The 16,220-nt window shown below is 42.4% G+C and overlaps 1 protein-coding gene across 3 annotated transcripts in view; it reads left to right on the forward strand.

Moving 5' to 3' along the window:
- RGL1 (ral guanine nucleotide dissociation stimulator like 1) overlaps positions 1-16,220 on the forward strand; it is a 280,952-nt gene that overhangs the window by 147,563 nt on the left and 117,169 nt on the right. For 2 of the 3 annotated variants that reach the window (XM_032645598.1, XM_032645607.1), the window contains one exon: positions 747-857. The exons of the other annotated variant lie outside the window; for it this stretch is intronic. In XM_032645598.1, coding sequence (XP_032501489.1) covers positions 747-857 — 111 coding nt within the window. The remainder of the gene's footprint in view (positions 1-746; positions 858-16,220) is intronic. 3 annotated transcript variants of the gene reach the window in all.

Genomic DNA, 16,220 nt, shown 5'->3' on the forward strand with positions numbered 1-16,220 from the left:
GGGCAGATGTGTGTCAGCAAAGGAAAACTTTTAAGGCAAAAGGACTGTGAGTCTGGGTGAACCGCGGAGCGCTTCTGTGTCCCAGCGGCTCTTTAAACAACACAAACTTCGAGTTTAGGGAAACCCAGGGGGTCGCTGCACACAGTTGACGTGTTGCTTTTTCTGCACATGCCAGATTATTTGACGGAAATGAAAACTTTCTACCTCCCGCTAACTTTGTGGGTTCCAAAACAATAAGAGGAGAAAAAGACATGCGAAGCATTTCACTCCAAAGGAGCGAGCACTCTTGGCACTTTAAACACTTGTTTGTGGCAGAGTTTAAAATGTAGTTTGCTCGAATAACGGAGCCACTTATAAAAGGACAACCTTTTTCTGCAAATGAATTATTTTTCCTCTCACTTGAGGAGGAAAAGTTAATCAGGACTAAACCCCACTTTCTTTAAGAAGAAGAAGAAGAAAAAAGACTTTAAAAAACTATTTAAGATATGTGAGTGAGTCTAGGAAAAATAACTAAATGGAAAAGCCCGGGGATCCTGATATCAGGAAAGGGCTGGGGGCCAAGAAAATCTCAGCATTCCCTCTATCGCAAATGTGTCTTGTGTTCCTCTGATTGTAATATTTATTTTGAACAGCCCATCTTATGCCCTGAGTGCTGGTGTAAGCAGCAAAGCAGCTGGGATAGATTGTGGTTAGCGGAGAGGAAAAAAAAAATACTCTTTTTCTTTCTTTGTCCCATCTCCTGGCAGAGCTCGATTCAGGACTGGGGTGAAGAGGTAGAGGAAGGAGCTGTGTACCATGTCACCCTCAAAAGAGTCCAGATTCAACAGGCTGCCAATAAAGGAGCAAGATGGCTAGGGGTGAGTAAAGCTGGAGAGATTGTGAACTTTGGACTTGCAGTGTCTCTTGTTCTGTGAATATCATTATTATTTAGCAGAGGCAGGCTTTTTTTTTTTTTTTCTTCTTCTCTTTTGGCCTTAAAAAGGAAACCACCAATGACCAAGTGCTTGCACTAGCAGTACCGGTCTCTTTTTGTACTTACTGTTTTCCAAAGCATCTCCCTTAGGTTTATCAATAATTCAGAACCTCTTAGAAACATCTTGAGGTATTTGACAAATAAAGTGGGAGTGGAGTGGCAGAAAGTGACACAGTAACAGGACCAAAAAATAGCACTGTGTTAGACGAGAGCCATTTTGCCCAGATGGCATCCTTTTCTCTCTCTGTCTTCCCCGCTCTTGATGCTGACAGCCCCTCTCCTACTCCTGTCCCTTTACCAAGTACCCAGTGTGCTCAGGGGACCTGACATTCCAAATCTGCCTCCTATGGGGGATGGCAGATTTCCCACTGTTCATCCTTTCCAGAGCCTACGAGGAGGCAAATGCATGCTTGGTGCCCACGACTTCATGCGTAGAACGCGTAGAGGCCTGGGTCTTTGGAGAAACACAGCTTCCATAAACGAGATTTTTTTCCACTGAGATTTTAAAGTGATGGGTGAGATCATGTGAGTTATTCATTATCTCCTAATGGATCCTTCAACATATCCCAGCTAAAGGGGATGTGAGGAATGGAAAGCTCGGGCAAACAGCGCTGCTTGGGCAAACATCCTCATGTGGAAGAACGAAGGAATTCTTCATCTGGAGGTAGAAGTAATCAGCAGAGAGCAGTGACAGATGACACAAAAAGCCTTGAGAAAAGAACATAGTGGTAGGCGAACAGAGAGGATGGAGTGTGCTTTCACCTGGCCTTATTTTGGCCATATTGAGGCTTCACAGCTGATGGGCTTGAGAGCAATGAAGATTATGCACTGGCATCCAATCTTTACTGGCTTTGGGTTTCAGAAAATTCAGTTTTTTGAGCAGAAATCAAAGGTCGGGTGTGAAGGAGGACAGGAAACAAAACTACCCAGGACTTTGTGTTAAGACTAGAGGCAGCACGTGACTTGCAATTCCTGGAGTTTAAGGCAGGATGGCCAGCAGCAGTGATTTCCTCTGCCCTGGGTCTGCTGGGCTGCTGACACAGGCGTTCACTGCTTTGGGCTTCCCCAGCTGTTGCAAGTCAGGCCCTTCATGCTCCGTACTTGGGGTTGAGGTACCGCCCACTAGGGCGGTAAATTGTTAGTGGCATCTGCAGGTGTGCTCTGGAGAGGTCGGAACCTTTCCTTTGAAAACCTGAGGTCTTCACTTATCCAGTAGGTACCTTACTTGGAATATGATTTTGAAGTTAATTAGGTGTATCACCAGCCAGACCTGATAGGAAAAGCAGAACTAGAGTTCTGACAAGTCAGCATTTTGTTTTTGGTGGTTGTATTTATTGCATTTTATTTAAATGTGGTATTGATGTGGTTTGGCCTGAGTATTTCAAAATGATTCACAAGTTCTGAAGCAGCTGCCTTCAAAAAGGTCATTACATTTTCTGATGCCAGGTTGTTCCTCTTTTATAGTAAGACTGATGTTGCTTGGGCGACAGTTTTAAGTTTTTGGCCAAACACAATAGCGGTGAATGAGTAAGTCATGGAGAAATGGAGGGGTTAACTCTGGAGGTCCCAAACACACGAAGTATGGTTCATTTAGATGCTCCCAGTTATTTAGTTATTCTCACTGACTGTTCCGTTCACTGGACTCCTCTTCTCTCCCCCTCTCCCAGAGTTCTCATATTTATACAGATTTCAGAGTTGGTTCACCCTGGATTTAGCGGTAGAGCTAAAATATCAAGAGGGAAATATGTAAAAAGATTGCTTCTAGTTGATGGAGGAATCTGTCCTCAGAAGCCAGTTCCTAGGGACTCTCCAACCCAGATCCCCTTGTTTTCTTATCTTAGGTGTCCTGTTGGGAAGCACTGTTTTTGTCCTTGGAAATTCCAGATTTAATTAAATGTGACTCAACCAATCGAGCCATAGCAATTACAAAGCCTTTCTCTTTAGGCCGTGAGTGGCTTCTCTATATTTGTTTTTCCAGTAACCCTTTCAAAATTCTTCAAAGCAGCCATTTTATTTAGTGACTTATTATTGAAATATAGTTGACGTACACTCTGATGTTAGTTTCAGGTGTACTGCATAACGATTTGCCATTTGCATTAGCTGTGAAGTGATCACCATGATAAGCCTAGTAACCATTTGTCCCCGTACAAAGTTATTGCAATATTGTTGACCATATTCCTCATGTCAGAGCAACTGGTTTTAGAGTGAACTAGAGACTGAAGTGAGGTGAGGGTATATCGAAATATGACAACAATTTCTGAGGAAGGTAGTATTGTGATTATCTCTTTCTTTCCACATTAGGAATAAAGGTCCAGAGAGATTAAATTGCTTGCCAGGGTCACACAGCTAGGAAGTGGTAGAGGCTGGATTTGAACCCAGATGTTTAGTTCCTTGCTGTTGAGAGCTGCCTGGGACCCTAAGGCTGTTTCCATAGTGGTGGAAGAGAACTTCAACTCAGAAGAACAAGGATGCTTATGATGTACTTTCCCCCCTAGATACTGCAGCTGCTGCAAGACTTGAGCGACACACCTTTCTTTTCTTTATGTTTTGAATGATAACTTGAGCTGCAAATTGAGACACTTGTTGTGAAGATGTGTATCTGTGTATCTTAAGATAAGCTCTCCATCTTGAGTGTATAAAGGGTCGTACACCAAAGACGTGTGAGCTTATGTAGCACCTGAGGGTGGGCACGACTCTCACTACATGTCAAAAAGCCTAAGTGACTGAGTACCATGTTTGTAGTTTCTAGTACTCAGATCACAAAACAATTAAGATCCAGTTTGGGAATGATAGCAAAATAATTGCACATCCTTAGATGTGAAGTCTCATACAATCCAAAAACATTTGGGACATTCTTTTTTGTTTTGTTTGTGAGATTTTGTGTTCAGTTGATCTTTTGAAGAAAAACCCTGTCTTTGATCGTAAAATACTCAACCAACGACCAGGCTGGACTTACTGATACAGCAGCTGCATCTCTGTGAGGTTATGTTGGGCAACTTTGAAAAACTAAATATTATTGAAATATTATTTCCTCAAGGAAAAATGGTTCTGATTATGTCAGAGAATCATAAAATCTCAGGACTGGAAGAGACATTAAAAAGTAATTTTATCAGGGCTTCCCTGGTGGCGCAGTGGTTGAGAATCTGCCTGCTAATGCAGGGGACACGGGTTCGAGCCCTGGTCTGGGAGGATCCCACATGCCGCGGAGCAACTAGGCCCGTGAGCCACAAGTACTGAGCCTGCGCGTCTGGAGCCTGTGCTCCGCAACAAGAGAGGCCGCGATAGTGAGAGGCCTGTGCACCGCGATGAAGAGTGGCCCCCGCTTGCCACAACTAGAGAAAGCCCTCGCACAGAAGCGAAGACCCAACACAGCAAAAATAAATAAATTAATTAATAAACTCCTACTCCCAACATTTTAAAAAAAAAAAAGTAATTTTATCCAACCATTCAATTAGCTTGTTGAAAAATTTCGAGTAATTTTTGGAAGAGCAAATGGTGAAAAGTTATTTTTCTTTGGTTCCAGCATTGTGATTGTACATTGACAATGATGTGTAGAAGCAATTTAAGAAAATACCAGTATTCTCTGGAAGCAGGAAATGTCCCATGTTAGGAGGAATACTCAAATGGACAGAGGAAAAGGATCCCACTGTTAGGGAAGGGGCTTCAGTGTCAAGAGCCCATTTTGCTGTCTTCGGAATATGGCAGCCTCAGGGTTCAGAAAAATGTATCAAACCCAAGATAAAGTCAAAGTGGGGATATTTGTTTCACAAGCAGGATTGGTAGTGCCAGGTCACCTCTGCAAGGTTTGTGGGGAGTGGAATGGTCAGCGGATAGTCACGTGGTTTTCTCAGTTCTGCGCTTCTGTGGCTGCGTGGTCCTTGTGGGGAGGTCCCCAGTGCCTCCCTGCCCTGCGTCCTGTATTTATCACACTATCTCCCACAGAGGCCCTTGTTGGTTTGAATTGAAATACTTGATAGCTGGGAGGCTGGTAAAGATAGTAAAATAGGACAGGAGAAAAAAGAATGCATTTAGAAATAAAAGGGACTGGAAATCTGTCATAGAACCCAGTGGGTTATATGAGTGCAGTGGTAAGATAACCACTTGTCACATCTGAATGGAGAAGTTTGACCTCACTTTGATGCACTATTTGGATTGACTCTACCTGGTGTTTCCGTGGCATTGCTCTCCATATTGCCTTTAAATGGCACATAGTTCCCTGAGTTTCGGCGAACTTCACTTCTGGGAAGCTTCTCCGATCTCCCGAGTCTGGAGGAGGTACCCCTTCTGCGCGTTCCAGAAGCATTCTCTATCTGTCTGTGATGCGTTTACCTCACTCTGTTGTAATTGCCTGTTTATTTGTATTTCCCATTAGACTGTAAGCTCCGTGAAGTGAGAACTATGGCCATCTAGTTGGCAGACACTCAGTAAGTGTTTGTTGAATGAGCGGCTCAAGCTTCATGCCTTTCTGCGAGGCAAATATTGTCTTGATAAATCTGAATGTATGGTTACTCCTCATTTAAACCCAAATCAGCATGAAGATGTTAGCTTATAAAGAAAAGGAGCGGTGCATGGGAGTGAGAAAAACTAATTAGCTAATGATTACAGCTATCTTACATCCTTTCTGTAACAAAGCAGGGCACAAACAAAGGTAGTGATTATTCATTTTAACAACAACAAAAAAATCATGGCAGTGAATTAACTAGACAATCCCCCAGTGCCTTTTAAAGGCGAGCGGTCGGATAGTATTGAACGTTGAAGAAAGAAAGGCAATGCACAAGTTAGTGTTGGCAAGCGTTACCATTATGTATGGTCAGAGCGCTCAGGAGCGAGGGTTTTAGAATTGTAAGGAGATAAGCCCTAGAGGAGCCCTCAGTTTACAGTCTGTCATCCTTGTTTTCATCTAGGAATACAGGCCCTGGGGTTGCATTATTCCTGTCTATCGGAATGTTTAATTTAGGCTTTAGAAAGTAAGTTCCAAAATTTAGCAACCTCTGTAAATGAAGCAACTGATATATTTTTCATTTTGACCTTGGGAACACGTTTCTAAAATAATCCAATAGTACAGCGTGTGCTGTACACCAATCAAGAAAATACGGTCAGTTTCAATTGCCTGAGCTATCGTTATTATGGTAAGTCCTTCACTGCTTTCAGAATCTTTGGGGGTCTGTGTAAGGAATATTTAGCATGGAACCCAAGAACATCCATTTCAGTTCAGCAATCCTGGGGCCACTCAGCTGAGTGCAAGATACATGTCTGCCCCCAGCAAATACATAACAGCGTAACTATGAGTCACATTAATTCCTTATGCTTAAAGTATACATGCTGTTAAATTAATATTGTAAGCATATTTCTTTTTTATTTCTGTAAAAGCATAAAGAAAAATTTCCTGGAGTTTTAAATTTAGAAAGAAAAGTAGAGCAATGAAGTCGATGTACTTTCCCCTTTAGCTGGAATTCACCACTGCCCCATCCCACTAATTTTAGTTTCCTTTGTCCGTGGCATGCATATCCTTGTACGTATCCCCCTTCTACGTAATCAGAATCTTGTAGTGACTGTCTTATACATTTTACATTAAAATATGCAGTAATAAGCTGACATAAGTAAAACGTTTAAGTTTCTACCAAGATATACTTTTTACAGAAAAAAAAAATTTCTGTAAACGAAGCAAGGAAAGTATTGGTTAAATGGGGGGAGATGCGGAATGTAGCTTTTTTCTGTGAGAGAAGCTCAGCTTAGCTCGTGTCTGGATTGCTGATGGGTGTGGTTATCCCCACAGAGTTGATTTGGAATCTGGAGTTCGGGGCAGTTTCTGGGTTGTTTGCTAGTGAAACAGCCACTGTGAACTCCCTGGCTGCTGTGGCCTATCTCTGTATGGTTCTGTCATCTGCATTTGAGTCTGCTAACCTCACCTTCGATAGGATTCATTTATTCATCAACAGCCTACTTTATGCCAGACACCACGTTAAATCTTGGGAATCCAACATAAAGCAAGACACCCCTTGTTCTTAAGGAAATTTCAGGTAGTAGGGGAGACAGGAACGTAAGCTAATTACCATATACTGTGATAGGTGTGATCAGTGCCGTGTGAGAGATCTGCACTGGGTGTTAGGGGAACCCCAAAGGGTGGCATATAAATCAGATGGGAGTGGGGAGTGGGCACTCCGGGAAGGCTGCACGGAAGAAGGGCCCTTTAGTGGAGAGTTGACGGATGATAGGAGTTAAATGAGGGTGTGTGGGGCACAGGAGACAGGCATTCCAGTCAGAGAGCACAGCATGGGGAAAAGCATGGGGGCCAGAGATGAGAGCCCTGTGTGAGGCTCAGCCTGGGGAAGGGGGAAGGGGGAAGGGCCCCTGCTGGAGGACTGATGGGAAAGGAGGCCAGAGAGCAAGACTAGAGCCATGTCTGTGCTAAGCTGTAGAATCTGCTTGGTCCTCAATGCTCTATAGTCAGCACTAAAGGGGCTTCAGCTGAGTGGGGTGATCAGCTTTGCATTTGAGAAAGATGACTGACAGCTGACGGGTGGATGCATCGGGAAGGAGCTGGACTAGGGGAGGAGGCAAAAGTGGTCATGAAGTGAGGAAAGGAATGAGGATCCAGATGAAACTGGGGCAGCGGAACAAAGAGGGTGGACGGGGGAGAGTGCAGGGAGAGGCGGGACAGTGGTGGGAGTGGAGGGTGACGAGAGGAGGCCTGGCAGGCGTGGATCTTAACCACCCTGGTTTCAAAGAGCAGGTCAAAAGCCTTCTGGCTTTCTGGGGTCAGCGCCATCCTCTTCTTATTGGATGAAATGTCCTGGGGACTTCAAGGCAGCCTTGCTCCATGTAAACACTAGCAAATGCCTCCTTTCCTGTCAGCAGGCCCTGCAGACCAGACCCAGGCATGCCTGCTGTGTCCTGTCCAGAGACGAATCTCAGTTCAGGCTCATGAACGGGGCAGCAAGCACTGCTTGCTTCTCAGATTCCAGAGTACTTTGGAGAGCTGGTGGTTTCTGGTTTTGTTTTTTGTTTTTTTTTTTCTTTTCCTTCTAAAGTCTTCTGTTTCCTTACAAACTAAACAGATTGAATCTGTATGCCATGGAGAGAGAATAAATATGGAACCCACAGGACTATGATTACAGAGTTGTATTTTAGACAACAGCGGTTACACTTATAATTGTGTTGTTAGGGACGCAAGAAATTTTATGGTTAGGCGTCCTGGTCTTTTTTCCTCTTCCTCCTCAACGTCTTTAAACCCTTTCTGAAACTGTTTATCCTGGGTGCTGGCATTGGTGCTCTTAGAGGCTCACTCTGATTGCTGACTCCACTTGTACGGAAGAAAAAATTTGATAAGATCTAATTCTTCCTTAGTTTACCGCTTCCACAATTTCAGTCTTTCTCTCTTACACACACACAGACACACGTACACCATAAGTTAAAATGTCTTTTCATATCATGTTTTTTAGGATTTGGTGCATCTTTCTAATGTCATCTCGTGACCTCTTCTATATAACTGATCAAAGTCTGACTTTGTTATGTTTTGCTTGGTTTCCCTTGTGTCATTATTGTGATTGATTAACTTTCTTCTGTTTAAGAACTGTCTTCAGTTTATAAAAGGATACAAATAGAGGGAGGAATGAAGGAATAAAGGTAGGACAAGACTACATTAGGTAGAAGACACCTTCTTGGAGGAAGCCCAGTTAGTCTTGTGCAGAGAGAGAGGCATGTCATTTACCACTGATCCTTTGGGCTTAACACTGTAGAAATACCTGTGCCTTTTCACCAGTGTGGCTGTGTATTGTGGGCTGATAAATGGGGTTTCTGCCTAGCTTGGTTCCTCAAAGCCGTCTTCTCCTTTATGTCATGCCGTGTATGACTGACTTCCAAGGATAATAACGGTGGTGGTTGGGAGTGGGATGGCGTGTTGTTGTTGGTTCTGTATATCCTTCCACACTCACAGAGTCATTACCCTACATTTTCTAGTATAATTGTTTGTGCCATCTGTGGTCCATTCATTTGAATTCATTTCCACACAGTTAATCTCATCCCATGTTAACTCCCCCAGACATTCTCTGTTTGCTCTTTCAGCAAGGAATTGAGCAATTCAACTTTCCCCCTTTATTTTGTTTCCTGCCGATTTTAGTACCCATTTTCATCTTTTATAAAAGCAAAGCCAAGGCTGAGTCCTTCCAGCTTCATCATTCTAAAGATAATTTGAAGGCCAGAAACAAAGTGTTTCTGCTAAAAGTAGGATGTCTTTGGTAGGTAATATCAACTGAGGCTCTTGGCAACTTTCTTGGCAGCAGCTCTTTTCTAGTCAGATGCTCTTCTCATGCTGTCACTGCTGGTGACAGAGCTAGAATCTGTGGACAATTTCTGCCTAACAAAAGTACATGTAATGGATATAGGTAAAAATAATTGAAACTGGGTTAGACATTGGCTAAAAATAAAATGCTTTACAGTCATGACTTTTCTAATTAAAATTGGAATACTTGAAATTCTTTATTGAGGTGACTGATACTCCCAAATAGATAATTCAGGAAATCGGAAGCATTGGGTTAGTTTGTGGAGCACAGGGAAAACATTTGCTGTTTTCTATCCAAATGCTGACTTCTCCTAATGACACAACACAATGAGCGTATCTGATGAGCGTATCTGTTTTGCAACCTAACCAAGAATTAACAGGGCCCAGAGGCATCAGGGCGTGGCTGGGGTTCTTTCTCCTGGCTGGGGGCCTTTGTAGGAGACGGCACCTCCTATTTGCTCTTTCTTTTCACGGGTGTTTCCAGCAGGAGCGCCAGTAGAGGGAGGTAACCTATGCTTTGGAGCCAGACAGGTGTGAATCCAGAGCTGGCCTCTGCCCCATGTGCGGCTACTTGAAGTACGGCTCTGAAGTTACTTAACCTCTCTCAGCCCGAGTTCCTCACCTGGAAAGGGAGGAGATGAGCAGTCCTCTCTGGACAGAGTTACCGTGAGGAGTGAGTTGTGTGTGTAAGGTGCTTGGCGCAGAACCTAGGGTATGGTCTGCCCTCCCTCACTGAGTGGTGGGGCTCTCATCGGGACCCCACCATCTGGGTCCTCTTTGAACCCCATGGTGGAAACTTGCAGAGGCGTGGTTCCGCCCTGGACGCTTGTGGTTGTATAGAATCCAGACCGCTTGATTGAGACACGGTCTTAGAGAGGCTTTATGTTCCTGACATCCCCTTCTCATTTTGCACGTCTGGGAGGAAGGGCCGTGGCAGGGTTTAGTAATCCTTGTTTATTAGAAGTAATATCTGTTGTCGTGTTTTCTCTGTCTGGCTGCCTGTACAGTGAAAGATGATGATTGCCTGGGCTCCAGTATTTCGCATTTCAAATTCCTTCAGTTTTCCTGTATAGTTAATTTGTCGGTGTTCTGATTTTTATGCTTTAAAAATATTGTACTAGTTAACAACAGGCTGTATTCTGTCTCCTGTATTTGCCATTTCTGCCTGAAAAATGGGAAGGTAGGAAACAGTCTTTCTAAAAATTGCCTGGCAAGCATTATGCTAGTCATTCTTCGTTGGGCATAATTTAGGATGTGAGTAAATTGTCTTTTCACAAGTTCAAGTAAAGGTAAAATTTCTCATTGGGCTGCATGTTGATTAGCTAATGCAGTACTTGAGCCCCAAACTAGGACTGTGCTGAATTGCTCCCGAGGTTGTGGCTTTCACAATGTCACAGGACTTTCTAAATCTTCACTTTCATCATCTGTGAAATGGGGATAATCGTTCTGCCCGTGGGTTTTGTGAGGATCATATGAGTTAATGTATATCAAAGTACTTTTTAATATGTAAATTATTATACAAATACAAGGATATTCTTATTGTTATTTAACTGTAAGGCCGTTTTTTTTTTTTCTTCTCACCACCTAAGTGCGTGATTGGCATATGGTCTGTTCATTAGTCCTGCCTTTCTTCCCTCATCCCAGTGGGAATCGTTTCTATATTTTTTTCTTCCTACTTGCTGATTACCTAATGATATCTTCATGCTCAGCAAGGAGTAGTGTTTCCTCCGTCATGACCACTGTTACTAGTAGTATTCTTGGTGCATTGAAAGTGCAGAGATGGCTTCTCTCAATAGATGGGATGTGGGAACAAATATCCCATACTCACAGGATTCTAAAGACAAATGCAGTAAATATCTTGCATATGAAAACATCCTACTTTCTCTTTATTTTCTTATTCCCTCTCCAGTATGATTTTGTTTTGTTTTGTTTTGAGATAGTGGCTGTTGATTCTCTTTGATTCTCCCTTTCTTTGGGGTACTTTTAATTTGTTGCAGAGAAGGATAGTAAAGTTAATGTGCCCAGGAATGGAAAGTGCTTCCAGCCTGTCAGAGCTGCTGGAAAATCAGCACTTGGTTTTAGGCCAAATCCTGATGTGGGACTTGAACTCATGACCTAATGCCATAGGCAAAATGTTACCAACCAGCCCACACTGACCCTCATAAGATGCAGGCATTTAAAATACTTCCTTTGAGTAGTCAGTCCTCTTGTTGCTTTTTGGGTTCTCTTCTCTCTTTCAGCCTTTTCTTATGGTGTTCCTGGCTTCCCTGTTAGGAATACAATTTTAGTTTTATTATCTATTTTTCTCACCGTCTTTCCATTTGCTTATTACAGTCGCTTCCTTCTTGCTTTCCATTTCTCCTGTGTGAGTTCCTTGTTTTGTTCCTGTTCCTTCCTGTCCTTCTTCTGGATTAAAAATAGTCTCCGGGGTCTCTGGCTTCTTGCCCACGAACTTGGCCTTTCTTCTATTCATATAGGGTCCCCCCTGAGTATCGTAAGATCCTTTCCTATTCTCTCAGGATACTCAGACTCCTGCATCCATTCTCTGTTATTTACGCCTGTTCTCAGCTGACTTGTGGGGCTAACTGACCCTCGTACTCCGAACTGTAATTGAAAAATTAAATTCCTTGCACAAAGATGCTGAATAAGTGATTTGCTCACGTTAAGTGTTACTGACAGACACTGAATCCTCCCTGTGTGTGCTGACTCTTTATGTGGAACAAAAGAAGGGATCTTACACACTGACTCAAGGCGCTTGTGTAACATCATCTATGTGCAAAGCAGCGGGGCCGAGATCAGCTGGGCCCAGGACCAGCTTTCACCCATCACGCTGCTGTGGGTATCCTGGAAGGTCCTGCTGCTGCTTTGCTCCCACACGAGTGTTTCTCAGGGAGCTAAAGTTGATTCAAGTGTTTCTTCGTGAACATTCTTTGTTTAGCATTGAAGGATTATGATATTCTTTACAAAAATGACTTTCTATCCATTGTTGACCTAGACAATCCACAAATGAGTGTCTGCTCGAGGGATAAAGCCTTGTAAAACTTTAGATGACCGGGCCGCAAAGTGCTGATGGCAGCAGCTCTGATTTCAGCCCCCATCCCTAACCTGAACTCCCTATTTTGCTAAGAGTTACAGCAACAGGGTTGATGATACTCTTCTATGTGGCAGATGAAAGCTTAAAAGTTTTCCTTCCATCTCTCTGACCCTCCAGCTCCCTATGTGGTTATGTCTCCATTGAAAGAACTAGCCCTATTCTTAGTTGAAAATATAGAGTTGTAGATTTCATTATCCACAGTGAAGTCCACGTTTATATGCAGCTCTCTCCTCCTCCTGTCACTGCATATGCTATTGTATCAGCTTGCAGTGCTTTTCTGTTCACTGATTGACTGATAAACTACTTACCTTTCAAGTCCCAGCTCAAATGTCATCTGTACTCTTCTACTTTCCCTGATCCCTCTTTGGGAATAATTATCCTTTTATCTGGGTCATCTTAGCACTTTAGGAAAAGCTCTATTACAGCACTTGTCACATTGTATCCTTTTTTTAAAAAAAAATGTTTCACTTTGCCCTGTTCATTTGAGCTTCTCAAGGGCAGGGGGTGGGACCATCTTTAATCAATCTTCATATTCCCATCACCTGGAACCATGTCCAAGCCATAGTCAGTATTCAGTAAGAATCTTACAAGTTGTTTGACCTAATCTCTATTATAAAACAGGTGTCTTCATGACTTTTTTTTTTTTTTGGCCATTTGGTAATGTAAATCGCATTCTTTGAAACAAAAAGGAAAATATTGAATAAATGAGCTAAATCTAATTTGTAGTTTATACTTCAACTGATGACACAAGACAAAAAAGGAAAAATGCTGCTTTTGCCTCATTTTTGTCAGCATTGCTTTTTTTCTACACATTTCATGATCTTATGAAAATTGGTTGAACTATTATGGTGACCTCTATAGGGAGAATAACATGGTATTTAAAGTTAATCCGTAAGCTTCTTGGTGACATACAGGTTTGAATCATGAGTCAGGGATAGACCTCTGAGAACCCAATTCTGCTTTGGATTCCAAAGTTGTTTTACTTAGGGTTTTCACATATTTTATTTGGTCTCTTATCTGAGGGGCTGCAATTTGCTTCAAGCTTGTATTAACCCAGTATCAAACCACTTTGGCTTTGTTTTGTAGAGCACATTTTTGTAAAGGGATCTGACACCCTTTATGCTCATAACCACTAGGGTTACGCACATAATGGTGAAGCTGCTTCTCTGAGATTCTGGGGGCAGGCTTGTTGTGTACGGCACTTTCTGGGGTGTGCTCCTCTTACCAGAATTCATTGGCAAGAGGGGTTTTTTTAAAAAGTGGCATAAATTATACTCTATTATATAACACAATAGTATCTGTAGATTTTTCAGTTTTCGTTAGTAAAATTCAGCTGCTTTTGCTCTCTCACCCTCTCAAAGTTTCCTCTGCTAAGTGGTCTTACATTCTTAACTCTTAAATTTCTATTTCAGGCAAAACGTAAAGCCTACGCTAGAAGTTTTTGGCAGTCCAGCTGTCGTTAGGTGTTTCCCGTCAGACTGTCCCAGTGTAATTGGCTCTGTCAAGGTCAAGTTTTCTGACTGCTTCTGGTCCTTCTTGCCTTTTATCCAAGCATGTTATCCTTACCCTTTTCTTTTTATAGGGATTCAATGGCATACATGTTTGCTTTGGAAAAGAGGGAAGAACCTTTTCAAAACAATATTATTATTAAAAGAGTGATGCCACAATATTGTACACGTTATTTTTACAAGAAGAGAAAAAAATCACCCATAATTCTACCGCAGTAACACAGTTCTTTAAACTTTTGCTTTTTATCTTCCAGTCTTCGTTCACAGGCGCACGTTTTAACATAGTTGCAATCGTGCTATTTATTCAGTTTTTTTAATCAGTAAGATATATTTTTCAGAACAAATTCTCTAAAAGTTACTCTCTGGTTTGAATCTTATGTGCATTTGTTATATTTCTGATGTCACAGACAAAAGAATGCATTTGGACTTGGAGGAGTTTCAGAGCGATACTGCTTGTTATTAGTTAACAAGCCTCATTTCTGTTCTTCTTCCTTGTGAAATCTCCTATCCTTTATCCAGGCTGTGAGCTTTCACTAGGAGCCTGAGAGTGCGGTGTGAGATGAGGACGTGTGAGCAAATATGCAGTGCAGTTCAGCAGGGGTGGATGGCTCCCCTCCCTTCTGCTGTCGGGCACCTTCGTGGGTCCTGCTGCTCTGGGGGATGTGGGACCAGAGCTCTGAGGGCTGCACTGTTCAGTATGGTAGCTACTAGCCTCATGTACCTATGGAGCACCTGAAATGTGGCTAGTCTGAATTGAAACGTTCTGTGCGTGCAAAGTCCACACCAGATTTCGAAGACTTCGTATGCTAAAATACTGTAAAATAGCTCAGTCATTTTCTATAGCGGTCACATGTTGAAATGATAATATTTTGATATAACAGGTTAAATAAAATACATTGTCAAAATGAGTTTCACCTGTTTCTATTTACTTTTTTTTTAATGTGGCTACTACTTTAAAATATCGTACTGTGGCTGGCACTGTCTTTCTATTGGACAGTGTTGTCTAGGGCCTTGCCTTTCAAAATGCAGGGTATAGCTTAAGAGTGGGCTCTGAAATCAATTTAGTGGGTTAAAAAATCAATATTTAAAAATTGGAACAGAATGAGATAAAAAATATTAGAATAACATTGTTGTGAAACTTGTTTTAAATATGTGCAAGTAGGTACTGAGTCATGTGTAAAAGGCATCTTTTCTCTTTACTGTGAATCATGGTTAAGAAGTTTGAAACTCACTCTTCTAGTGTGGTCCAGCTTAATCAATGCATCACCAGGAGGCCTGGTCTGCTTTGTAAGAGGCCAGGTTGCTACCGGCAACACCATAGAAATGTTAGGTCTGGTTGGTAGAAGCTCTTCTGGAACAATTCAACCAAACCGGACCCTGCAAGAAAGGAAACCTGAGCGTTGGTGCTCATCCTAAAAGCAGTAGCTCCTCAGGGGACTCCCAGAGTGAAGGGCGGACTAAGGATGGTTATAGTTTTGGCGACCGAAGTCTGGACACGTGTGCTCAGCACTAGAGTGTTCCTTAAGCCCAGGAGAGACTTTCTTTTATCTGATGAGTTGCTTCTTGAAGATGCCTTCAAAACTGCCTCATGGGTGGTGATTCTTTCTAAGAAGGAGAGTGGTTTCTTAAGGACCTTGGAGTCAAGCTGGGTTGGACAAGGGTTCTCTTTGACCCTTAGATCCTCCCCCCACCGTGTCCTGTTGAAATCAGAAGAGGCTGTACTGTCATCTAGGCTCACACCAGTCCTCTTCCCTCTTGACAGAAAGAAAACATGTCCTTACAGTATGCAAGATGTAGGGGGAGTCACCAGGGCTGTGTCTTTGGCTGGGTTCTAAATAAAGGACACTTAAAGCCACAGAGAGAGGCGGAGATAAGCCTCCAAAAATGAAGTTTATGGGGTTGCTTGGGCCTTGTATTTATTCTGACAGTTGTAAAAATTCTTTTGGGCTGACCCATTTTTCCTTTCTTAATTAAAAAAAAAAAATCTGGCAGGCAAGAGTAAGAAATGTAAAACATGTGATGAATGCTTCAGCTTTTTCCCCTGGAGCCAGATTCTTTAAAATTATACCTTAGACATGCTTGATGTTTTAAAAACAATTGCCCACAAAAGCCACCAAACATTTGTTTCCGAAACTTGTAGACTTAGATGGCATTCATTTTCAGTAAAGAGTCCAAAACACAATATTTAGGAGTTATTGAACTGAAATCTTCTTTGGAGATTTTGCTGTGGTGAATCAGATTACCCTAGGAACTGGCAGAGGGCCAGGCAGCCTTTCGCCTCTTTTGCTTGAGTATTTCCAGTCCTGTTGGTAGTTACCCAGGATCTTTGAGGGAGTTAGACGAAATGATCTCCAAGATCCCTTG

This window comes from Phocoena sinus, chromosome 1 (assembly GCF_008692025.1).
Source record: "Phocoena sinus isolate mPhoSin1 chromosome 1, mPhoSin1.pri, whole genome shotgun sequence".
NCBI classification, from domain to species: domain Eukaryota; kingdom Metazoa; phylum Chordata; class Mammalia; order Artiodactyla; family Phocoenidae; genus Phocoena; species Phocoena sinus.